General features: G+C 35.9%; 1 protein-coding gene across 2 annotated transcripts in view; it reads right to left on the minus strand.

The window, feature by feature from the left end:
* Positions 1-27,372, minus strand: part of tei (irregular chiasm C-roughest protein teiresias) — a 220,473-nt gene that overhangs the window by 139,668 nt on the left and 53,433 nt on the right. For both annotated transcript variants that reach the window (XM_015324688.2, XM_015324687.2), the window contains one exon: positions 20,842-20,883. In XM_015324688.2, coding sequence (XP_015180174.1) covers positions 20,842-20,883 — 42 coding nt within the window. The remainder of the gene's footprint in view (positions 1-20,841; positions 20,884-27,372) is intronic.

A 27,372-nucleotide genomic window follows, 5' to 3' on the forward strand; every position in this document is an offset into this window, starting at 1 on the left:
CTTTAAAATCAATTAACTCTATAAAAGAGGTTATGTCAAAAACAAAAGCATAAAGCAAAACTAGGACAGAAACGTTTACATGTAAAACAGAAAAAAAATGACTAACTATTTGATAGTTTATTGATTAGTTCATAAACGCGATCAAAATGGTGAATACTCGAAAAAGAACATATTTTGTCTGTTGCAAACGGGATATTAAACAGATGTAAATCGATTAACGTAATTTTCATTCATTCCAACACATTTAATCTCGATAATTCTTGAATAGTATGCTATACTACCAAAACGTAGTATAAACAAAATATGTAACATCGATAAATGTCTAATCTCTAAACAAGTTTCGATCGATCCCTTTAAATCAAGCCAACGCATTTACAATAAATGAACGCGATTTAGCAACGATGGTTATGGCGATAAAATTAACGTCACATTTAGCACCGTCCTCCTATGAAATACGTTCGCAAAGCGCGACCATAATTATGTTCTCGTTTAAACCAAAATTACATCGAGTTGCGCATTATGTATAACTCGGCTTTCTACAATGGCAAACTGAATATTGCGCTAAACGTTGTTGTTGAAAATTACTAACGAATCCATTAAAAGCCTTTACTTTTTTACATATTTTATTTTTTTTTATTTTTATTTTTTTTTTCTGAGGTTTGCCTCAAATGTCCAACAACAACAACGACGACAACAACAACAACAACGACTACGACTACGACGACGACGACGATGGTAATGCTTGGATTAACGCAAACAAATATAATACTAATGGCTAACGATTAAAGTAAATGGAAATATTGCATACTTACGTAATTACGATAGAATCCAATCGAAGATAATAGAAATCGAATGCATTTAGTATAAATGGCCATTGTAACGTAATATGTCGATACGATTGAAGAAATTGATAATACGCAGAGGCAGGGATCCGTAACGCCCGTTCCGTGTAACATTTCCAACCCAAACATTGCCGAGTACTTTTACCTTTCCTATGTTCGGATAACATATTCACGTAAACAAAACCAAATCCGTGATTAGCTCTTTGTTTCGATTTATATCCTATAACAATATTATTATACTCTCGTAAATTCGACGTTCTGCTCATTAGCATATACGTAATATAAACACCAATAAAACGAGAATCTAAAACAATGATTTATCAAAAATAAACCATAGAAAAACATAATATAACTTGACGATGCATTATTATTATTTCAAAGTAAAGAAAAATAATATGAACAATCGAGAGGAAACATATCGTAAACCTTTAGCAATCCCACCCAGTCGATCGTTTCCAACACCGTTAATCCATGAGCTGAACTTTTTACGAGGGGTCTGTTTTGCCGGTGGCCAGTATGGGCGTAAACGCGAATCCAATCATCCTTCGAAAATGAAACTCAATATATTTTCTTTCTAATTCGAAACTCTAACTTCTTTCACTTATTTAAATAATGAATCGTTTATCATTTTTATAAGATTTTTATAAATTACAAATAATCGTGAAAAGTATTAAAAAAAAAAGAAGAAGATAGAAAGATCAATTTTGACAAAGTACAACGAATATCATCTTCGTTTCTCTTTCTCTCTCTCTCTCTCTCTCTATCTTTCTCTCTCTGTCCAATAATTACGTTGCCGGGCAACGTAGTCGCGTGTGGGCATTTACCAACGTAATGACCGTAATAGTTACCCCATGATGTAATTATAACTTGTGGTCTCTCTAGTAGTTTAGTTTGTAGCTCAAGAAGTGGAATGGTGAGAGCAAAGAGAGAGAGAGAGAGAGAGAGAGAGAAAGAGAGTGAGAGAGAAATTTGAGGATTCGTCGAGAGCTGTGGTCCCACGATGTGGTAGGAACAAGACGGTGTATGCAAGGTCGTCGTCTACGCATCCAAGCGAACGAAAGAGAAGATACCAGGAGTCTCAAGGAAGGGAAGCCTAGACAAGAAGAGAAAGAGAAAGAGAAAGAGAAAGAGAGAGAGAGAGAGAGATAGAAGTACTAGCTGAAGATTCGACTTAACTCAGAAGTGAGCAACTTCCTCTCTTCATTCAAGCAAGACATCGTGACTCAAACCTTCCTCTCTCTCTCTCTCTCTCTTGTTCGTTTAAACGCGATAGTCTACCTTAACGTTGCACGTTTCATCGATTCGATCGACAAAAGGAGGTAAGAGGAATGGAAAGACAGGAAGAAGAAATGTCTAGCTTCTAGCAGACAACGCTTCGGGGAACATATTTCGCGATAGAAACGACGAATCTCTTTTTTGACGACACATTTACTATTCCGAAACGTCTGCCAAGTCTGAACAACCGACAAGAAATTGTAGACTTTTATCTCTTTTATTTGTATATAAGTTCACTTCACTGATGATAATAGTAATAATAATAATGATTATTACAATTGTTAAAATGTTAAGTGAATTTATTGTGTCATGCGTAGATTTGATATTTGTACGTCAATGGTTTTCTTTGAATTTGTTTTAAGGTAGCTATTTTGAGAATAAGATAAATATGTTTTGTCACATATTAAAAGAGAAAAATTCATAATTCTAAAAAAGATCAAAACGATTATCTCTTATATTAGTTAATTATTATTTAATATTGCCTCTCACCGCTCCGTTACATAGCCGCCTACCGTTCCGTTGCATAACCGCCTACCGATTCGTTACATTTGTACAAATCACACCCATTCTAAAGAAGTTTTCACTTGAAAAATAAATGACAAAGTAAATAAAAGGTAGGTATGAAACACGTCGTGAATTTTTTCCTTTTCAAGTTCGCAATTTAATAGCACGCTTTAAAGATATTCGATATTCGTCGATGACTTGATTGAGGAACAAAGACCACCACCTACCTACTACTCTTCCTAGACTTGGTAGGAAATTTAGTAACGTTCCTGGGACCGTGTAAATTTGGCGTTGCTCGTACAAAGCACTTTACGTTAATCGAGTGAAGAATGCTGGATCCTCGTCTACCTCCTTTTCGACGTGCGATAAAGGTCGACGACATGAAAGGGGTAAATGCGAATGCAAGAGAGAGAGAGAGAGAGGCTTACGCTTTAACTCTTTGAACTTTCTCTCTCTCTCTCTCTCTCTCTCTCTCTCTCTTTCTCTTTTCGAGCCGAGAAAATGTCCCCCTCCCCTGTTGCGTGAAGAGGATGGAAATACTACTGCATCTTCCATTTCTATGAGATATACTTCTCTCTTAGTGACATTCTTAGTATTGTTAAACTTGCATTGGTAACGTTGGTTCAATCCAAAAGTGAAAATTTTATATTTTATAACCTATAAAATGAGAAAAAAAAAACTACTAATTCAGTAGTTTATTTAAATCATTTTTTTTTTCTTGTAATTTTTGTGTTATTGTCAAAATGAAATAATGCTATTTTTACCTGAAAGTCGATTTGCTTTCAAATTTTTATTTAGATCGATAAATTAATTTCAATGTTTATCAAGTATAAACAATTATATCTACAAAACATAATAAATAACCATTTTTAATAAACTGAAATAATAATAATAATAATACTACAACTTTTAGCAATCTTTTTTTTTTTTTGACTTTTGAACTTTACTCGAGTAAAGATTATAATTAATGACAATAACGCGTTTCAGCAATTAAAACGTCAACTTTTTTTTTTATGGCATCTAAAGAAAAAAAAAAAAGAAAAAAAAGGAGAAAAAAAAACCAAAAAAGAAAAAATAGAATCTACGAGAAAATTAAATTACATTTCTCGCGAGTTTTTCCTACGGATAAAGAAAGAGTATGGTATTTAGGTTAGTAGGATTTATCGAACGGTCTGCATAGTTCTTTAGAGATATGGTTTTAACAACGTATGAAAGTAGCAAGGATGAAAAGTGGATAGAGTGAAGTAGACATTACGGACAGATCGTAACGTATACGCGTTATACGAAGTGACTTCGTGCTTCCCATGTTTCATAGAGGAAACGACACCAGAGAGAGGGGTGTAAAGTCAACGTGGATTTTGTTTGCACGCCGTACAAACCAACCAACCAACCACCACTACCACCACCACCACCACCATTACCCTACTAAGACGATTTTTATGTACACGTGTATATACATACATTTATATAGTTACATAAAAATATAGAAAAATTGTATTTGCATATGTAATATACGTTTACCACGGCTAAGATGAAACTCGTTGAAGTTTCGGATTGTTTTTTTTCTTTTCAAGGGTAGATACTTGTGAGAGATAAAAAAAAAGGTATACTTTGTTCTTGTTTCGTTATTTTTCATTTACGACCAATTGTCTGAACTAAAACGATCGACTATAACCAAAATAAACTGCACTTAAAGAACCTTCTTCTTCAGTGAGATAATAAAAAAAGATTTGATTTAGTTCCCTTTTTGAAGAGAGATATTCTCCAGTTTCTTTTTTTTTCCTCGCTTAATAACTACAAAGAAGAATGTGTATCCAAGAAGGAAAGTAAGAGAAAAAGGAAAGAAAGGTACAAATATTCAAGAACAAAATAATCAGAAATAAAGATAATATCTCATCCCTTGTAAAACTTTATCCTTGTTACTTTACCAACACATAAAAGATAAAATAAATAAGAAAAAGAGAAAGATAAAAGTAAGAGAGAGAGAGAGAGAGAGATGCAAAATTCGATAGGTTAGAAAACGACGTTGAAGTTTCATCGAGCGAAAAACGGGGTTTGCTTCTTCCATCTACCCAAAGGTATAGGGATAACGGACGTCAGTAGTTGGGGGTTTGGGTTGTAACGCGAAGCGTGGGCGGATCGTTCATATATTTTCTGAAGTGCATCCCCGGCGTCGTCGTCGTCGTCGTCTTCCTCGTCGTCGTCGTCGTCGTCGTCGTCGTCGTCGTCGTCGTCGTCGTCGTTGTCGTTTCCTGACGACAAGCACGCGATGGTTCGTATAAGTGAGAGAGAGAGAGAGAGAATGAGCTAGAGATAGAAGCAAGCTTAGCTAGTAGAAGGGTGAAGGGAAGAGGGGTTGAGGCGTGCAAAGCGACCCCTTGTTAAGCGTCACGAATCTTTCCCGGTAAATCTGCCAGCGTGCGAAGAGCTGTCCGTCGAGATTTATCGTCGGGATAAAAAGATAACGGAAAACAAGGACGACGTTCCGCTTTGCTTCCTCTCTCACTTTCTTTCCCTCCTCCTCCTCCTCCTCATCCTCCTCCTTCTCCTCCTACCACAAACACCGCCATCACGATCACCGTAGGATCGCGTCGTCTTCTCTTTCTACCTTCAGTCCTTGTCCGCGTGAATTTATCGAATGTCAGGAGATGAACGATCGATCCTCGTGTTTCATAATCGAAGTACTCCCTCTCTCTCTCTCTCTCTCTCTCTCTCTCTCTCTCTCTCTCTCTCTCTTTCTCTCTCACACACACACATACAACGTATAGGAAGGGATCATTCGCCCCCAAGGGAACTTTTCCTAACCCCCTCCCCTGCCCCTCGATTATTTTTACCCTCACTTACTTTTTTCTTTCTTCTTTACACTGTGAATTAGACTTCTCAACGTTGGTTCTCAGCATAAATAAGAATGAAAGATACATAAGCGCCCATTTTAAAGTTTCCCGCGTGGTCGTGGTCGTGGTCGTGGTCGTGCTCGGTGTTGTCTTCTATATAACCCCTCCACCTCCTGTCGGTGTAATTTCCGCGTAATTACTAAAACAAGCTTGGGGAAAAACAAGTCTCGTTAAAACTGGCCCGGGCTCGTTTCTTGAGAAGGGCTGAAAGAAGAGGGTGGTCCGACGTGAAGAATGATCTTTGTAGTGGTACCTTGTCGTCCTTGTCGTCACCGATCTCACCAATCGAGACACTTCTTATCTTTTTAAGTAACTACGAGAAATCTTTAAATAAAACGTTGCGATATAATCAATGAAAAACTTATCATGAATTTTGTACAGTAATAAGTAAGATAGTGAAATTTTGATGTAATATAAGTAGAATGTATTAGAATATGAAAATAATTGTTAATTAATAGTTAAAAGTGTCTTTTGGTGTTTAAAAGTACGGAATGTATGTTCGGAGTACTGTCCTCTTCAAACTGACACATCTATCAAAATTCTTTTATTCAATGTTGTTTATATGACTTTCTAATATATACTAGTATAAAGTAAAGAGTATACTAAGGTAATACAATACAAATATACTAAAGTAATACACAAGCATATACTAGTATCTTAGTAAAGAGTATTTAACGTTATAACGAATATCAAAATAATTGTTAATTAATTGATACAAGTGTCTAATGTTGTCTAAAAGTTCGAATTATATGATCGGAGTACCGTCCTCTTCGAAATTCACCTTCAAACTGACACATCTATCTCTCTCAAAATTCTTTTATTTAATGTTGTTTATATGACTTTCTAATATGTACTAGTATATAATAAAGAGTATACTAAAGTAATACAATAATACAAATATACTAAAGTAATACACAAGCATATACTAGTATCCTAGTAAAGAGTATTTAACATTATAACGTTCTAATTTTATTATTTTTCGCATTCTAATGCAATTATTTTATCACACTTGCACAGTGATGACTTTGAAGTTTAAATTTACATGTAATAGAAGAAAAATGTATTAGAATATCAAAATAATTATTAATTAATTGATAAAAGAAATGTTTGAAACGATCTAATAGAATTCGTATCCCAGTAATTTTGACATTTTCTCGTTTCATAAATTGTACTTAAAAATAGTGATTAACATTTAAAAAGAATTATCAATAGGAGATAATACGTTGTAAAGTAACAATAGTTGTCGTCGTTAGGAAATACAGTCGGTTGCATTAGCAATTACTGGTATCGAAGCTATTTCGGCAAAGGATAATGCACCGCATTAATACGGGGAGGAGGTAGGGGGAGGAAAGACTAACGGACGAGCGCGTTCACGTACTCAGCCGTCGAATTGGATTATTAAATTCGAGGATAAACGAGAGATCGTTCCTCGCGATTGACCGTGTTATACTATCGTGTAGTATTTGTGTATACGTAACAATACGAAGAGACAAGAAGGCCTGTCTTCCATCGGAACGGATAGACATAGAGAGATAGAGAGAGATAGAGAGATAGATATGTATTTGATATTATTGCGATAATGATTTGCTGCCAACCGTGAATTTCTCAACCACAGCACGACCGCATTTCTGACTCGACGTTACTCTTGTGGCACGCACCAACGAACAAATGAAAACGTTAATTTGAAATTCAACCAACCGAGCACCTTCGCAGACAGTACGAGGCGAGACGATGAGGTGGTGGTGGTGGTGGTGGTGGTGGGTTAGGTAGGAAAAGTAAGGGAGAGTGAGAGTGAGAGAGAGAGAGAGAGAAAAGTAGAAAAGGAGAAAACGGGCAGCACAGTGTAAACGATATTTACGCTTCGACTCTGCTTAGTAGCGATAAGGGACCGTAAGCAATGGAATGGAAATCCACCGTCGGCAACGTATACTGATAATAAACTGTTGCTCCCACTGTTGCTTCAAGCTCCTAGACCGTTCCGAACGCTACTACGGCCAAGTTTGATCTCGTTTGAACGAAATGCAGCCGCGATAAGGGAGCGTAAATCCGTGCCGCGATATAAATTACGACGACTACTATTCTCTTCGTTGTTTTCCTAGACGGCTATCTCTCTTATGTTCTTGACAATAGAGATGGCGAAAGGGGAAAAACTAAACGAGATCATGGACAAAGATATAGTTGATGTGTTTTGTTTAATTTTTTTTTTTATCATGAATTCATTATAAATTCAAACATTATATCCCGAGGTAGAGAGAGAAATATTTTTGAAATTTATAGATATAAATAAAAACTAACCGAATCCTTTTGGTTAGTTCCTATGTGAAATAATTGAAATCGGTACTTTATAGCCTAAAGTAAAATTAAATTGATGAAAAAAGAAGAAGAAGAAGAGATAATTTTAGCCTATGGAAGTAAGCTTTTCCAACAATTTCATAATAACGACCACAAGAGATGGAAGAAAATTCCAATATGAGATGCAGTTTGGCTTAACGACGACGATGGTAATCATCTCCAATAGGATTTCGATAAAACGCGGACTCGATCTACCAATATTATTTGACAGCTTCGATGTACGCGAAACAACGTCAGAGTACCGAGACGCGAGAATTAGTGGATGAACGATATTTATCGTTCATGCCTCTTCTCATTGTGTATCTCTGCTATGCGACAACGTTTGAAAGAGTGAGTGAGAGAGAGAGAGAGAGAGAGTAGGATAAAGGTAGATGATACCCCACGATCAACGCAACCTAATTAATTACGCTTGTAATCCCGATGATGCGCTTGCGACAGCAGTCTACCATAGATTTTCTCTCATCTGCAAAGCCAATTATTAGTCGTCCTATCGTCCCACGACACGAATCGATTTACCAACCTTCTCTCATCGAAGGATCAAAGTCTTGCAAATCCCTCTTTCATTTCCCTCTCATTCTCATTCTCATTCTCTCCTCTTTTATCCGTCCCCCTTTCACCTTCACGTAGACCATCTATCTTTCTGATCCCGTAGGTTTGTTTTCTTTCACAAAAATTCCTTTAAAATTGTTCTCGTTCATTCGCGAAAAACTTGGTCGAAAGCTTTCGCGTGAAACGGACAGTATGCGGTTCGATATTATTGGTTTGGGGTGTACCCCGTTCGCTACCGATGGTGCTTTTGAGGTAACAAACTTGAAAAGGCAGTTCTCCAATGGCGGCCGCGTGCTCGTTCGTTCGTTCGTTCGCTCGCTCGCTCGCGTTCGCTAACTCAATCGCAGAAAACGGTCACAAAGCGGCGACAGTATTGACAGCCATTGATACTTTCGCACCTTCGAATCGTCGAGGCATGTTTCAGCCTCTCTCTCTCTCTCTCTCTCTCTCTCTCACTCATTTTCCATCGCGTTCTAGCCCGATATCGCTCGCACCGACAGCAGACTCGTTTTAGCTCTCCAACCTCGAAACTACGAGACGTCCCAATGACACCGTTCGCTTGTCGCCGACAGAATATCAATTTTCGACCGAAAATCGGACACCCGTTCTATTACGCGCCAGCTTCATTTCCTATCCAATGGAATTAAACTTTGCTTCGATGATTTTCATTCTATCGAAGGAAAAGTAGAACGATACTTTTGACATTTTCTTTTAAGATTTTATCCAGGTTGTAGTAGTAGTAGTAGTAGTAGTAGTAAGATCGTTACAATTTCAACAACATACTCACGTCTGAGATTTTCAATTAGAAAAAAAAAAAAAAAGAAAAAAAAAGAAAATGATTACTTTCGTTTTAAACGTCAATTCCAAATCCAACACACATTTTGGACGTATAGGATGATGAAACTTACGTCCTATAACCATCCACGAGATGATAAGATTTTTTTTTAAGCTCACGCGAACGGATACACGATTCCCTTCGTATTGCGTCGTTAAAAGACAGGATTAGGGATTCGTTTAGAGAGAGTGGTACGCGTTAAAGCCTTGCTCATTCGAATCGGCTGAAAAACCGAGAAACTAGTTCCGCGTTCTCTCTTTGGACCAATTATCTTCTTATCACCCTTTTACACTTTCCCTTTGGCGGACGTACTCGGCACCAACATTAAACTCCCCAGGCAAGAATTTACTTCCTCTTCTTTTCTTCACCCTCTTTCTTCTAGCTCGCATTCAATTTTAGCCGCAAGGGTAAAGCCTAAGTGCCATATTCCGTATTTTTCCCTCTCTCTCATTCGTCGTTTACTACAACGTTCTATATCCCTCGTCTTTCATCGAACCATTGACGCAAGTGTAAAAAGAAAAGAATAAACGGAAGGTAGGATCGAAATCGAAAAAGGGGAGAATATTCGAAATTTTACAACGTGGAAGGTTATAAATCCGCAATAAAGCTAGCTCTCTAACTCACTAAGGGCTCTCGTAGGACCTTTATATATATATATCTGTCTTTTTCTCTCCTTAGAAAAAGTTTCCCCTTGGCGTGCATCTGTTCTCACCACCCACCTACACGCGTGTATTTTGATTCATCGACGATCCGCGCCGCAGGGAAACATAAATATGACATTTTCAGGCAGCAAAGGGACGACGATGATCGCGATACGTGCAACGGGAAGTGGCTCGTACGCAGCCATCTCTCTGTCACGGGCCAACCATCCATACATTTTCGCATGGATAGGGGGTAGGGGGTGGGGGGAGTAGAGGTTGAAGCCAGAATAAAATACAATTTCGATTATGAACGGTACCTTGAAAAACGACGTTATCTTCGTAATCATTTTGGCGCTTTATCGTGTGCACATTCGAAAGCTTGTGCTTTATTCAACTACCTGCCTGTCGTAACAATGCAAAATGCAGTTTTGTTTTTTTTTGTGTTTTTTTTTTTTTTTTTTTTTTTTTTTAAGAGAGAAAAAGAGTATTATATTTTATGACCAAAAAAAAAACGGTAATGAGATTTTTCATCGGCAAAACACAATCGAATTTCTATCTTTTTCCATCGTTTCATCTCGTCGACGAAAAGCTCGTTTTGCATAACGTAAAATCCAACACACACATACAAACACATACAAACACAGACTGTGCTCGTGAGTAGGCGGGGTTATCAACGAAATCATTTGAAAACGTGGTTTTCGTCCAAAGTTACCTTGGGTCAGGTTGGTTACATTCGACCAACAACAAAAAAAAAAATATCTTTTTACAGGTTGCCGTGGTCGACGAAATAATATTACCGATCGATATAATGAATGTATATGTGTGTTACGTATACGTATACACCACCTACGCGTCTCGAATATATATTAATAAATGTACGATCGAAACTGGCAGTCAATGGCGTATCGATTTTAATTAAATTGCCAACAATATTTGTTACACACCATTAATCTACGAGAATATCGACGTGTAATGAAAGAAAACAGAAAACGAATTGAAAAACAAAGGATTTGTTTAAACAAAGTATTATTTGTACGAAAGTATTACGACACTTAATAATTTCCGAATGGCACCAACGTGGAACGCCATTGGACGTCATAGTGTTAATTGTAATTTATCGAGTACTTCGTAAGATTTAAAATTAACACGTTCAACGTCACGTGAATTCTTACGTAAAATCTTTGTTAGGCCACGCACGATAAAACGAAGTTAAACGTCAGTCACTTGTGCCTGACATGGCCTAAACTGAAAGTTCAGTGTCAGTCACTTTATAACTGACGTGTCACTCAACGTATTAAACCTTCTTTTCCCTTATAATAATGTTAACGTGACCATTTTTGTTTCTGTCAAAATCATTCAATATTGAATATGAACAACGATGAAATTAAACAACCGTGAAAAACGAATTTCGTCGTCGCCCCCTCTTACCCCCTTATCCCCTTCCTCCCTTCGTTTAATCGTGTAATTCGAGTCATTCATCACCAAACATTCATTTCGATAAAACGTTCATAATTAGATATTGGAATTCCATCAACGTTCGATTTCATGATCTACCTAATGGAGTTTTTGTAGGACGTACGTGTATGTATATATATATAGATACATAGTTCTATGTACATTTATAAACGATGTCAATAAATTTGTTAGAGAGAAAACAGAACGATTATTATGAAATCGATTGGATAAAAGATATAATCGATCAAAAAATGGATGATCGAGAGATGTTAATCGTACCATTCCATTGGACGATTAGATTAATCAGATTGCTCGTTAAATCGGTGAGAAGATAGAAAATCGTTAACAATTTCGATTGAGAAATTCGTAATCGACAATTCGTATGAGAGAGAGAGAGAGAGGGGGGAGGGAAGAGAGACTATGAGAATTAAGCATATTATGTATCGTTAGTATTCTCCTAACTGTATACATAATTGGCAACATTTTAAAAGCTATGACGTCGAGACGAGGATCCGTGCCAATTTTCTCAACCTAGTCGTTAATGAACCGTACCATGTATATATATATATATATATATGGTAGTAGTCGAACTAGAAATGCTAATGCGACCAACTAATTGTTTCGAAACCGGTGTCGGAGTTGAAAATCTGCCGGTTTCCATCCCGCCCTATTTCTCTCTCTCTCTCTGTCTCTCTTTCTCTTTTGAACATCCCCATGCTGTATTCTCACTGGCGATTTCATTTTGGTCAGTGTCAGTACTAGGTGGTGTTGTTAGTGTTGGTGCTGTTGCGAGTCCGTTTCAACCCCTTCTCTTTTCTCCCGACACTACGATCCATCACATGCAACGGCATTTACTCGCACCCATCCAGACAGAAAGAGAAAGAGATGAAACGCGGCTCGTGAAAGGCGAATTGCTATTACGGCTCGCTGGAAAGTTGAAAATAATAAATTGTCTCCATTAGTACGGTAGGTTGTGTCGACTGTTCGTCCACCTTTAACTCGTGAGTTCTTCGTACGTTACATTTATTTTCTATCTATCTATATTGTATTCTTCAAAAAAATACATATTTGGGTAACATATACATACATAAGGGATTAACAGATCATATGAATCGAAAGAAGGGTTCATTCTGTTGATTTTGAAACCAACACTAGAAAAATGTTTCTTTCTCGATAAGCCTCGAATAAAGAAGAATAGAAAAGGTTCATTCCCATAGCCATAAAAAAAAAAAGAGGGAAAGATAGAGAGAAACGATCTCGTATTCCGGACACTTGCGGTGGTTTGGAGGAGACCTTTCGCGAAGTAGCTCTCGTCTTCGGAAACTCGAACATCGACGTATTCTTCTGCTATGTATGGGAATAGAGGGAAAAACGAAGATAGGTTAGAAGAAGCCCACTCGAAGGTACAAAGAAGTCTTCTTCTTGAGAAAGTCGCGAGGTCTCTACGACCCTTTGAAGAAATCTCGCGAGTTCACATACACACACACACACACACACACACACAAAAGTAAGATACCTATTTTGATATAGCACATAGAAAAAAAAAAAAGAAAATGGTATCTTTTGGTTGAAAATCGTGATATACGTCTAAATAGAAACAGAGAAATCTCTCCCATGCGGTACATTGCAAGTTCGCATGCAATTTCCAGTATCGGAGAATGAGATTACATTTTAGCTACGATTTATATGCCCTTGCCTTTTGCTTTCGTATTAACGTGACAAACCTCGAAAGCAAAAGCTTTCCATAGCTGCGGAAGCAAAGATAAATGCATTAGAACGATTCCAAATGCGCTACGACGACGACAACGACGACGACGACGACGACGACGACGACGACGACGACGACGACGACGACGACGACGACGACGACGACGACGATGTACCGTAGCAGAGATAAGTGCATTAAACGGATTTCGTTTTGGAGGAAGAAGACGATGACGTGCCACTTTGTTAATCGAGTTCCGTCCGACTCTACGCGTGATTTTACGACGCGGTTTCGAAATATTCTCTATATATCAAACGATACTATATATCAAACTTGTCTCTTCGACTACGTTCGACATAGAAAAACCATTCCATTTCATGTTTTTCGAAACTTCAATAGATACTAACTAAATGAAATTCTAAAGTTCATACAATAATGTTGTATAGAGAAATTCATTTCCCCTCTAGTCGTCTCATCCATTGAACGATACACACAACAGTTTCGACTTCGAATACCTTGGAAACCTACACATTCGCAGGTAAATACGTTATAACCGTGAAATCAAATTAGTTGAGTTTCTCGAAATATCGCGTGCCGTCTCGCGAGATACCAACGTACCCGCATCTACGCGAATTAAGATCGAACGTTCATTTTCTATGGATGCGAATTAGGATCGCGTTTCCCTTTTGCACTAAACTTTACTTCATTTCACGTCGATGTAGGTATACACATACATACATACATACATACACGAGTTGGTTTCCTTTGCCATCTTTCACCCCCCCATTCCCATTCCCATTCCCATTCCCATTCCCTTACTTGACACGTAACGATTCCGTTCACTCATCTTTCCTGCATCCTTGTTCTCATTTTCGTCTATTTTACTCTTAAAGAGCACACATGCGTAGGTACCCACCTACCTTCAATTTCAAAACTTTAATCCTTGATAAAATCTATGCGTTGAAGAAAGAGAGAGAGAGAGAGAGAGAGTAGACGATGCTGGTACCGAAATGAAATTGTATGCAATTAACGGAATAATCCGTCGAATTCCGTGTGCTCGTTATGATATATCCTTTGAATAATCCTTTATTACATTTTGGATGAAAGAAAATTGCAGCTTTAGTAAAACGATCGAATATTATTACGTTACGTCAAAATCTTATATAAGATTTACTTTGGAGACAAAAAAAGTAGAGTTCCTTTTTTTATGGATTTAACAATTCGATAAGGTTCACGAGAGTTGGTCAAAAATAAAAGTACTATACGATATCTCTATATTCTCTGGATACGGAAAACAAACAAAACAAACAAAACAAAAAAAATGAAATAACGCGGAACAGTTTAATCGGCGAGTAGTTACGGGGTACCTTCGATAAATGTAGTAACTATCAGATAGAGTGAAATCGAACGCAGTTGTACATACGTTCATGAAAGCTATTTCGGAGCTTTTAACCATCGCAAATTTTTTCTTTTTTTTTTTTTTACATTTTTTTTTTTGTTTTTTTTTTACCCGTAGGGATTTAACAACAACAAAATTGGGAAGAAGAAAAAAGGAAAATTATATTTCCTACCTTTGATCTCTCCTGCACCGATTACAACACGCTTCTGCATTTGAATGTTTTTCATTTGCTTGGGTTTTTTTTTTTTCTTTTTTATCTTTTTTTTTTCTTCTTCTATCTCAAATGCATCTACTTCAAATAACGATTTATCGAATGGGGTATCTTTACTTAAGTAAACATGATTATTCTTCTGACGTTAAAGTATCTATCTTTCTCTTTCTATTCATCTAAAACTTATTTACGAACTCATAGGGAATATAAAAGATGAACGTTGTCAAAGTTACGTCAAAAGTTTGAACATTTTCTAAAGAATACTTTGTAAAATAGCGTATACCTAATTAATAACATTACCAAAATATATATATATATATCATAATACTCAGATTTGTTAAAATTATGTTTCTTTTACATTCTCACGCTCGAGTTTTACGACAAAAATTACATGAAAACTTTTTCTAGATGAATGAGAGCCAAAACATTTGAAAATTGTTCGAAACAAATAGAAGAAGAAGAAGAAGAAGAAGTCATTTGAAGAAAATCATTTTTCCTATCCTCTTTTTTCTTTTTTCTTTTTTTTTTTCTTTAATTTTGATTACATGGACAATTTTTTAGTTAGAAAATTTTCTCTTACTTAAAAGTAAGGAAATTTCGCAATCGCGAATATCCATTGGATTAACGTAGAATATCTACTTGGAGGATTGCATCTATTCATAACGATTCTCTCGTATCCCTTAGCTAAGGAATACACGCAAATCGATTAACCTAAGCGTACCCCATCCCCAAGGAGCTAGCAGTAAAATAGCCACGTGGTGCACATTGCAATAGCCGCTCATTAAGAAAATTGGCGCGAGACGCGAAATTGCTTAGAGTTACGTCACCAAGGGAAATAGGATTAACAACCTTTATCACATTTCTTACGTTACTTTACAAATTAATGTAAATAATAATCGAAAAATGGTAGTTTTCATAGTTCCATTGGTTAGAAAAGCAAGAAAAAGAAGAAGAAGAAGAAGAAGAAGAAGAAGAAAAGTCATTGCAACACCTTAGAATCGTTTCCTCTTTGAACGAGTAGAGGTTAGTTACCAAACTGTAGAGGAACATCTACGGAATAGAGGATAAAACGAGTGCAGGACCACCGAACTAATCAGACTCGACCAATCCGAGTCGCTTCCCAGAGGAGCTTTCCTCTCCCCCCAGTGGACAGGATAATTTAAACTTTTCGTAGTGTTGCGATGCGTCGCGGTACCCTCTCTCTCTCTCTCTCTCTCTCCCTCGTATTTTGGTCAGTGCACTAAACAGAATTAGATATGAGCGACAGATTCGGACGTTCAAGATTTCCACCGCTGCGTACGTAACTACATATATATATATATATATATGTTCCTATATTTCTCCTGTTTCTGCAATTTCCATTTTCGTTTCTCTGTTTTCTACGCTGCTGAATCCCAACGGACTGCTTGTCCGCGCATTTTCACTGAAAACTCATGCGACTCGTCGAAAAATGAAGCGCCACACGCCACTACGAATCCCACTCCCTCAAATGAGATATAATTTCAACTTTTATAATGTTCGTATAATACTACGTATGCATGTATGTATATATGTACGAATGTAGGTTCGTTACGAACTGTGAATTAGCAACGAACTAGTATGTATATATGTATGTATGTATTTACATATATGTAGCTGTGTTTTCATTACTCTCGTCCTCATAAATCTATTCACGCTCGTACGAGTGTACCGATCTAACGGATTTTATCGTGTCTTTCGAGAAAATTCAAAGGACATGCCTTGCCTTCCCGAATATTTAAATTTATATTTGAATGTTATCTGTCTGCCATCTAACGAAGAGAAACACTACGACCGAGATAACATAATTTTACTTTGGTCATGTGGAATTGAGTTGGCCTAAAGGAAGTCTGAACTGTCCACGATGTCTCCCAACGCATCGATCGTAGAACCAACAATAAATACTCCTGTGCATCTAGGATTTCTCAGTATATTTACGGTACAAGCCATTCACACTAGTCCAGGATTCTCTTTGTTACACTAAATAACAAATGCTAAAGCTTTCCATCAACTTCGTTTCTTTTTAAATTTAACCTCCAGGCCACGTGTACCACCGGTGGTGTACTTGTTAGACACATCTATTTAATGCATTGAAAATCAAATGGTTTGAAAGACAAATCAAGCAATCTTATATCAAATATCTTACCAATCTTAATATATATGAAAATTACGTGTCACATTGTTTATCCGCAATGTTTGTCCTAAACTACTGAACCGATTTTAATCAAATTTTGTACACTGTGTGCAGTTTCATCCAACTTGAAAGATAAGATAGTTTATATCTCAATTTATAATAGCAATATTAGATAATTCGTTGACTTAAAGACGTGTGTATCGGACTGATTGTGAGTACTCCTAATATATGTATTATATATATATATATATATATATATATATATATATATATATATATATATATATATATATATATATATATATTATAATAGCACAGGTTTGATATTTCGAATTAATCGGTATTATCATTTGCTTTCATTCCTTTTCTCTTAACGTTTGATAAACATAGTCCTAGTATCGTGAAAATGAACGAGCTTCAACGATGATAATTAACGTAATACACGCATACGTTCATCCACACCCCCGAGGTAATTAAACATCGCCGAAACGTTAACTACATGCACTTTATTCATGTACGAAGTGCACTCTCCGTAGAACGTTTCAAAATCCCTTTGATGAAAATGAAAACTACTTGAATGAAGATGATACCAACCTTCATCGAATATTTCGAGGTGACCCATTCCCTTAGGAAATCTTTCCTTTTACCGTAAATCGAGCAAAGTAAAAAAAAAAAAAAAAAAGAAGTAACTAAGAAAAAGAAAAAAGAAAAGAAAAGATCGTTGATTCGTCGACGAATTGTATTTCATTTAGAATTTTTTAATAAGCTAATATTATTTTCTATAATTGTTTGATTTTTTTCTGTTTTTTTTTTTTTTTTTTTTTAATAATATCGATAATTCAATAAAATAAAATAAAAATGTGTACAAATGAATTCGAACAATAGTGAATTCGCGATGCAATAGCAAATAACGAAAAAAATGTATGATATGAATAGAAACATGGGGGGTAACATACGCGTATCATGGAGTTACTCTCTTTCTATTGTTATTCTTTGTACTATATATATATATGAAAAGCACGATTCTCTTTGCGGTATACAGGTATGCATATATACCTATATATATATATTTATTTTCATTGCAAATGTATATTTCGTACGATTCCCTTTTATTTATTGAAACTATCGATACGATACGTGCAAACATCTTTACTCTCTCTCTCTCTTTCTATGTTTGTTAGATCAAAACGAATTTTATTTATATTTATATTTATTTATAACGATATACAATAAATAGGGGTATCAATGTTTCTATTTTTGAGCGTTAGTCAGCGTTAAAACTAAAATGAAACACATTGTATTAAAAGAATGACTTGTGAAATATTTGAAAGGGAATAAGTTGTGATAAAGGTTGTCGTTGGCAGCACGCTTTCTCAACTAGTTCGTAGAGTATTATACAAGTCGCTATGGATGACAATAACACGTTCCGAGATACTCCCTTATGATGTGACGTGCTAGGAAACCAGACTCTACCGTCAATATTATTCTTTAAAGAGCGCACGAGTAATGATCACACTTGGGTACGCGCGTATATCGTAGAAATAATAGAGAACGAAGAGTTGAGAGTTTTGCGAAAGTACAACGCTTATACGAAGCCTCTGAATGTCGGTCGTAATAGTAGTAGTAGTAGTTGTTGTATGCACGTAGAAACGTGCATTTTGAAGACTCGAAAATCGAACTGGTTGACTTAATCTCTCGAGATGGAGTACGTGACTTTAGAGTATCACTTGAAATTTATAATTAAAGATCGACGTTGTGTGGAAAATAGAAGTTTGTTTGGAAAATACTGACGTTCGGTGTAAACGTTTCTGAAAGACTTGTTCAAACTTAAGAGCATTTTAAGAAGTTCCTGGTAAAATAAACGGTTAACTAATTGTTAGCCTATGATAAACGCCTAAGTAAACGAAATTAAGCTGTAACAATGTAAAGAAAATGAAAGTAGTACTTATCTTTATAAATAAGAGACCATTGAAGAGACCTTTTTAAAAGGGTCACACTTTTTACGAACCATTCGTGAATGGAAAGACGATGGAATAGAAAAATCAGATTGACGAAACAAGAAAATTTGGTGGTTTTTTTTCTTTTTTTTATTTTTTTTTTTTTAGTTTCCCTATCGCAAAAGCTCGTTTCAAATTCAAAGCTACGTTAAAGAGAACTTTCGCGCCAACTTTTCCGATAGTCCACGCGGAGCTAGTACAAATATTTGCAAAGAGTTTTATCCTGCCGAAGTAAAACCGTTCGAAAGCTGTTGGCGCGTGCCAAAATTTCGCTTGCGATTCTTTTTTTTTTCCTTTTTCTCCCCATGTGCGGTAAACCGAATAATTTTTTTTATTGTTTTTTATTCTCTAACGATTAAATCATTATGATAACATAATTAATAGCTGAATAAAAAAAATATTCTTAATTAAAAAAACATTTTGATGAACTTTCATTTGTTCCTTCCGCGATTATATAAAACCGTACTGAAAAAGAAAAAGTAAAACAAAAAAAAAAATAAAAAAAAAGATCATCCAATTTGGAATAGAATCCAATGATTTCTGGCTTTACGTGGTACAGTATATAACACGGAACGGAACAGTTTTAAAATACAAGGATCGTTCTTGGATCGAATAAAAGCTTTCGTCGTTCGTTGCCCAGTGAGTTCAGTCGCAGTAACGCGCGAATACGGTTTATCGTTTGATACGGCCTAACGCGCACAAAGAGAAATTCCATCGTATACAGTTAACTGTATATCTATCTATATACATGAATGTACGTTAACGTGTCGTTTTACACAGACGAAAAAAGATTTGGTAGGTACACTTAGGTGCACTAAAACAATCGGCTTTTATTCGCACACTCGCGTGTACATAGACATGTACGTGTATATATAGATATATATATATATATATGTAGAATAGAATAGAATTTTGGGTATAGAGAGATATCGAAATTTTGGAACGCATTTCGGTGTGCGGTAGAGTTGCTTTGGGCTGCCGTGCGGCCACAGGACGAACGTTGATGGCTAAAATAGAGGAAGAGGGTCTCCAATGAGTGTGCATAGGAAAGGGATGATCGAGGTGGTAGGGATGGAACACACTCGGAAGGGACTGTTTTTACTAGCCGGCATCAAATTGTGATGCATGAATGGCTTAAAAGGCCACAGCCCACATTACGGTCGAGCGTGCATCGCGGAAATTTAGATATTCGTCAACTGCCAACTGCCAGTTGGTGCGTCGTTGATGCATCGAATCGTAGCACGTTCGCGAACCAACAACTAAAAGCACCCATTCCACCCGAACGTAGAACGCCATTCGCGTTCATTGCTGCTAGCTCGAACGAGCCAACAATTTATTAGTCGCATAATTGTGCTTTAACATCTTCGTTTCGTCGTATTTTCAGATAAATTAACGACACCGTACTCGTTTGCCCGTTATCCGTCCAACTAGGCTTTATAAAATGGTCTCTCGTTAATCGAGGAAAAGCGCTGTTTCGACTGCGCCACAGTTTATACACACAGGCCTAGACCAATTATACTAATGATTCGTTGAAGCCCGTTGGATATCCAATCGAGGATATTACTCGCATCATCAACATCGAATGTAATTTCAATGGTTCCGTGTCAATAGGAGGCTTCTGTATCCAATGCGACCTCAGTTATGCGAGCGTATAAATAATTAAACAACGTTTCAAACTACCTCGTCGGTTGATATTTACGAGAATCTGGATTTATATAGAGATATGAGCAAAAGCATTAAGTATTATGTATCTTTATCCATTCATATTCATTCTATATTGGTTTTGCTTTGTTAATTATCTATCATATCATTGGTTGGTTGCTCGGTGACAACTAACATTTTGTACGAATATATCTGACGTACCTATATCATAATAAAAGTTTAATTCAAGTTAAATGCATCCGACGACGACGACGACGACGACGACGACGACGACGACGTCAATATTTTTCAATCCATTCGAGAGATAGATATTTTTCTTTCTCAAATATTTTCACGTAACTTTAATGGAGAATTTAGATTTTCCTTACCGGTTCTTGGAGAATCCGTGGTGCCCGCCCGTTGTCTAAGACCTACAACAAAAATAACATAGTTTGAGTACGTTGATGGCGTTGATATTATGGATGAAAGAAAAATGTCTTGTGTTGAAAAATAAAAATACCAGAGAGAGAGAGAGAGTATCGTCATAGTGTTCGTTTTGTTCGTCGTTGTCGTCGTCGTCGTCGTCGTCGTCGTCGTCGTCTTCGACGCATCTCAACGGCATCCACGATATTTCGCGTCCGACGAAACTTCTAAATCAATTTCGTCGTAGGAAGCAGAAGTGCAATCAAAACTTTCGAATTCTACGGACGAGTTACGGAGTTTCCTTGCCCAAAAGGTTTCGTACGTCTTGCAATTCTACTATCCCTTTTCTTGCTATCTCATAGAGACAAAATTAATCTTACAAAATGTTTATGAATTAACCGAGAAACTCAACGGCAACTATAATAATTTACTATCAACCGCTATATTCATTTTCTCGAGAAATATAACATGGAAAGTAGGATAAATACCAACAACAAAAAATATCTAAATCGAAGTAATTTTATAATCGTGAACAGCAAAATTTAATTATTTACGAGATATTCATTCTATTGAAATAGACAAAGTCTATCTCATGTTTTCATTTATTATTCTTCTTAGTTCAGATCCATCGAGAGTTGGTAATGTAACTCTTTCCCATTTTGAACTTTTAACCAGAGAAAAAAAAAAAAAAGAACTAGGAGGTCGCACACGTTGATTTCGTGACCGTTCGCTGACCGAATCAAATTATATAGAAAAATCGGACGTGACTCTTCCACCGCGAAACGAACGAATGAACGAACGAACGAACGAATCGAATAAAGAAAAAAATAAAGAAAGAAGAAGAAGAAGAAGAAGAAGCAGAAGTAGAAGTAGAAAAAGTAGAAGTAGAAGTAAAAGTAGAAAAAGAAATAAGAAATCGACGATAAAGGTTGGAAACGAGGCTATTTCAATCCTCTCCTAGGTTCCTTCCTTTGCGTCGTCGATTCAAACGGCACGTCAACTTTGAGAAACTTTCGCTTCAGTTGCTTGACTTTTTCAAAGTTCCATAGAAAGTAGTAGGTACACTCTCGTAGCCGATTCAACGATTCGTAACTCGGTGGTACTCACCTTGTAGAAAATTACTCTTACGACCTCCGAGCCAATTTGTTTAACGAACACGATCTTTCTCGTCTCTCAACGGAGCTTACTCGCGTTACTTCGAATATCTCGGATTAACGCGAGTTTACTATTTCCCCCGAACACTTTTAATACTTACAATTAAATATACTTAATCAGCATGTTTCTATACAAGTACCTACAAAAGTTTATTCGATTTATGTAACAGAAAACTTCGTAGATCTGTAAAATGTATGGTTGCTGTTACCCCTTGCAAGTAAATCATTTTACAGCAAAATCATCTAAGATATTTAGTGTCCAAAAGTAAAGAATAACATTTTCCAATCAGCTTCTTGAAAATAAAAGGATACTAAAGATGACAGAGTAAAGATTAATGATTGAATTTTATAAAATGATGATTTTTAATCAATAATTTTGAGACATCATTTATTTTGTTCACGTATCTTTTGTTATCTCTTCTCTATTATTCATAGATATTATTTTCAATAAAAATAACTATTATATAAATACGAAATAATAATAGTATATGTGTACTATTATAGAGAGAACAATTTTCAATAGGTAAAAAGAAGGACAGAGTACTTCTATCACGTGTCATATCGATTATCATTCAACATCATTCAGATCATACTTTTTGAAAAATAGAGTTCTCTTTTTTGTATTATACGCATAAGGAGAAAAAAAAAAGAAAATGATTTCAATCAAACATCCAATCGCAGATAGATAGATAGATAGATAGATAGATAAATAGATAGATAGATAGATAGAAGAATCACGTCAAACGTGTATGCGATTTGAACGACACTCGATGCTTATTATATTTTCGTAATTCGCCTCGTCACTTCGATCGGTGAACATTCACCCGAGTGAAATTTTAACGAGCCACCTGCACGATGCACCCTTGTCACCGTTCGTTTGTCGTCGAAGTGGTGACCCACCACCACCACCCCCACCCCCACCCCCTCTCTCTCTCTCTTTCTCTCTCTCTCTCCATCTACCCCTTCTACGGGTCCCACTCGAATTCGCGTATTATAACGCGCGTGAGCAATTTTCAATTTTACTTTTTTTTTTTTCTTTTCCACCTAAAGCAACACGAGCGTTCACATATACATACATACATACATACATACGCAAAAGCGTTATAGTACCGTAATAAACGAGCGAGTACCTTTGCTATACTCATTAACATTCTGTTTCCCATAAATCATGCGATAGCTATTACCGTTACGATCTGTAGTTAATTATATCCCATCGCGTAGCAATTACTCGGAGGTTTGTCGTTGTAACTATGCTGCTGTTGGTGCTGCTCCATTTTCGCGTATTCAACGCACAATCGCAGTGCAACCGAAAACGCAGGGGTTTTGAGGAGGCCAAGGTGAAAGAGGAAGAGGAGGAGGAGGGAGCGGGGCGGGGACAGGGGGGAAGAACACCTATATACGTGTCACTTCGATTCGGTATTTCACAGTTGCCACCGCGCTCAGTTATCGCTCCATTTTTCTTTTTTATTTGTTTTAAAAGAGGGGTGGGGTGGGGTTCGGGGGAGAAAGGGGTTCCTCTTTTATTATTTACCTTTTTTCTCTCTCTCTCTCTCTCTCTCTCTCTCTCTCTTTTTTGGGGGAGGGGTTCACATCCCTCTCGTATTTACCGCCGATAAATATTATCGAGAGAATAAATAAAAAAAAGGAAAAAGACAAAAATGACGGCCTCGAGCAACGTATCGTGGCGTAAGATCGATTTCGACTTTTATTTCTTTTTTTTTTTTTTTTTTGTTGGTTGTTTTTTTCCCTTGAAATCAGCAGCAGCAAACAGCGCTCATCGGTGTCCAATTTTCCAACACGAGCGCCAGTGGTAACCCCCCATTTTTTTTTTTTATTTTCTATTGAAGAGATCGTTATTGTTTTATCGCCAAAGTCGTTCAACTAAATTATTTTCAACGATCGACTATCACGTACGTGAAAAACAAAAAAAAAATAAACAAATAAAATACTCTCCTTCGAAACTGCCGACCTATGAAGAAGTGTGCTTTTGCCCATTTAATGTTTACTACCCTTTCTTTTTTTTTTTTTTTTTAAGTTGAACTATTTCTACGACCGAATAAAACAAATGTGCTCATAATTATAAAAGTGAAAACTGTTTCGTAGAGTTTCACGCTTAAATTTGTCATAGACAGAAGTGCCAATATTATAAGCCGTTATTATCTAAAAGTCACATATTGAATATACTGCAATAAAATTATTTAAATAACAAATTGTTTTGTTTATTTGCATATATATATAGATGTTTATAATTGTTGATTTTTCGTTCCCCTAATTTTTTGGGGATTGAAGAACAAAAATTTCGGCCCATAGAGGATTAAATTTATCTTGTATAGGATATTTTCTGTGCATTAAGCTGTAAAAATGTAGCTATTAGATAATTCGGAAAATCGTTTCGTTTTTTAATTGTAAAAATGTAGATAATTTTTGATTCGAGGTTAAACCTAAAACTTTCAAGTGGTCATAAATAGTTGAATTGGATAAATTTAAGCTCTCATCGATCTCATGTGTTACTATTTGTCGGTTTGCATCAACTAATATGCCCATTATTGGGTCAGAAAAAAATGAAACGACTTTCTAAACCACTTAAATATTACGGTAGCTAACTCGATTTTTCATACAAATCGTGTTCGGCCACTTTCAAAATAAATGGTTTAAATGTCTTCAAATTATTTTATAAATATCGTTGATTTAACAGATTCATTAAAGAAATTTATCTTCATTAATCATTGTCCTGTCATCTTTAATATCCTTTTGTTTCGATGAAGATGATTGGATAATATTATTCTTTACTTTAAACACTTAGTTTTTCTTTTTTTTTTTACAGAGTACGATCGATTTCCACCCTATTAATATAAATTGTACACCCTTTTACGAATAGATTTTCTTTAGGAATCGAATTTATTTGAAATATAATTCAATGATCAAAACGAATACAATAGAAGTAAGAAGAAATCAAAATGTAATTAATTCAGCTCTAATTGTGTCGAAAATAAATAAGCCAAATAAATATTTGAACAATAGATAAAACAATTTTGTTACTAAAATAAAATCAATGATGAAAAAAAAAAAAAAAGACAAAGAATTCATTTTGTTCGAGCGTAAAATTTCTTTAACAAGATGAATCTTCTAGGAAATTTTATAAACCACGAACAAATAAATCGAATTCTGTGAGGTCACTAAACACGCAAAACGTAATAAAAATGAAATAGAAATAGAAATAGAAATGGGAAAAATAGGAGGAAAAGAAAGAAAATCGTATCATTCGAAACTATTTTTCGAAACGAAAAATATATCGTTCGTGTTCGTATACGCGGAAGTATATATTAAAAAAAAAAAAAATAAAACAAAGAGTAAAAATAAAAGGTAGAAAATTTCATTTCCGGTGTCCATTATATGTCATGAACGCATACGTGCGTATCTATCATACTGCAATGAAAAATATTATTTATTAGTCGTATGGTTCAGCAACGTATGGCAGCAGTTATGAGAACGTCGCTCAAACATCACGTTGTGCACATCTCACGGATGAAATGTAAATCGTGGTAAAAACGAACAAGCAATCTAACCCCATAACAAACGGAAAACGTGACTGTACTTTTCTTCCTTTCCTCTTTTTTTTTTTCTTTTAAAGTGAAAACTTCATTAGAATGGGTGTGATTTGAAAAAATGTAACGAAGCGGTAGGCGGCTATGTAACGGAGCGGTGGGCGGCAATGAAACGGCCGCTTTTCACTAAATAACAAGAGAAAAAGAGACAACAATATAGGAATTGAACTTGCGAGAGAATGAGACAGAATATAGCTGTACAGTTTTGCCTATTCTTGGTCTTTGATTCGTGGTCCCCACTCCTGACTACAAAGCTTTGTATATGTGTGTGTGTGTGTGTGTGTGTGTTATGTGTGACTGCATACTACTGTGAGGGTATTTTTTATACATAGATATTGATACAAAAATAAAAAAGAAAAACAATTGAACAAACGACATGTCACTTTTATGGTAAAACATTTTTTTATTGTTGTTGTTGTTGTTGTTGTTGTAATTTAAATAATGACAGTTACGTTACGCGTAATCCTCTTCCCATTTCCCCTCTATTTTTCTTTTGCTTGCTTTTGTTGCACTCGTGGCACCTATCGAAAAAAAAAAAAATAAAAATAAAAATAAAAAAAAATACGAAACGAAACGAATGGCCAAGAGCGGCGGGCATGGTGCTGTGTCTATGAAGCGAGAGATCGATTTGAAAATAAAAAAAAAAAGAAGGAAAAAAAAAGTGAACTCACGATTTACAATGAACGCTGATGACAAAGACCAAAAATACGCGTATGAGCATCTCAACTCGTTAATATTTTATTTAAACGTAAGTATAGTTTAACACATTCGCGACTGGCATATTTTTTTCCAATTCCTTATACTAAGTACCAGGAAAAATAATGACATTTTGAAAAAAAAAACAATCATTTTGACATATATCTTATTTCTTAATATATATAAATTACGTGTCACGTTGTTTGTCCGCAATGGACTCGTAAACTATTGAACCGATTTTAATAAAAATTTTACAAACTGTGTGCAGCTTCATCCAACTTGAAAGATAGAATAGTTTATATCTCAATTTATAATTGCAATTGACTTAAAGACGTGTGTATCGGACTGATTGTGAGCCACAGCAACACGTGGCGAGGGGCACCCCTTGTAATATATAATATATCAATTTGTTTCTATTTAATATTTAAAATTGTAAATGACGTGATTTCACATCAGCGATCACGAATGTGTTAATATACAAGGTGTCTCTTGAATACATTGACTTATTGATTTTAGTAACAAATTCAAAAGTACCTCCTATATATAGTACGAATTTAATATCATGAAATAATTATATAATATATTGTTTCTTCGTGAAAATGAAATATATTTACGTATTTCGTCGATCATAAAGCAATATAATATATATTTTTGGCAAAAATAAATAGCAACCATGACGACAAGGAGAAAGGAGGAGGAGGAGGAGGAGGATGTGAGAGGACGAATATGACCAAAATTCACTAGCATTAATAATGGATTGCACATATTTCGCCATAATTACCGGGACAGGAATCGTCGAACATTCGGGTTGCGATTATAGACAAGCTTTACGACGACAACGTAACAGGATTCGTGTGGTGCATCAAATTAAAATGCATTTCGGGAACGAAGGCGACTAACATTAATATCCACGAAAATTTCACTACCTACACGAGTAAATTAATTGAACAAGGGAAACAATATAATCTTCGTTAAAAATATTCAAATAGTAATTTAAGTGGATCTCACATAAAACAGATCCCACAGCTTACCACCGCATATA

This window comes from Polistes dominula, unplaced genomic scaffold, assembly GCF_049000335.1.
Source record: "Polistes dominula isolate Pdom_NZ unplaced genomic scaffold, Pdom_raw_medaka contig_29, whole genome shotgun sequence".
NCBI classification, from domain to species: Eukaryota; Metazoa; Arthropoda; class Insecta; order Hymenoptera; family Vespidae; genus Polistes; species Polistes dominula.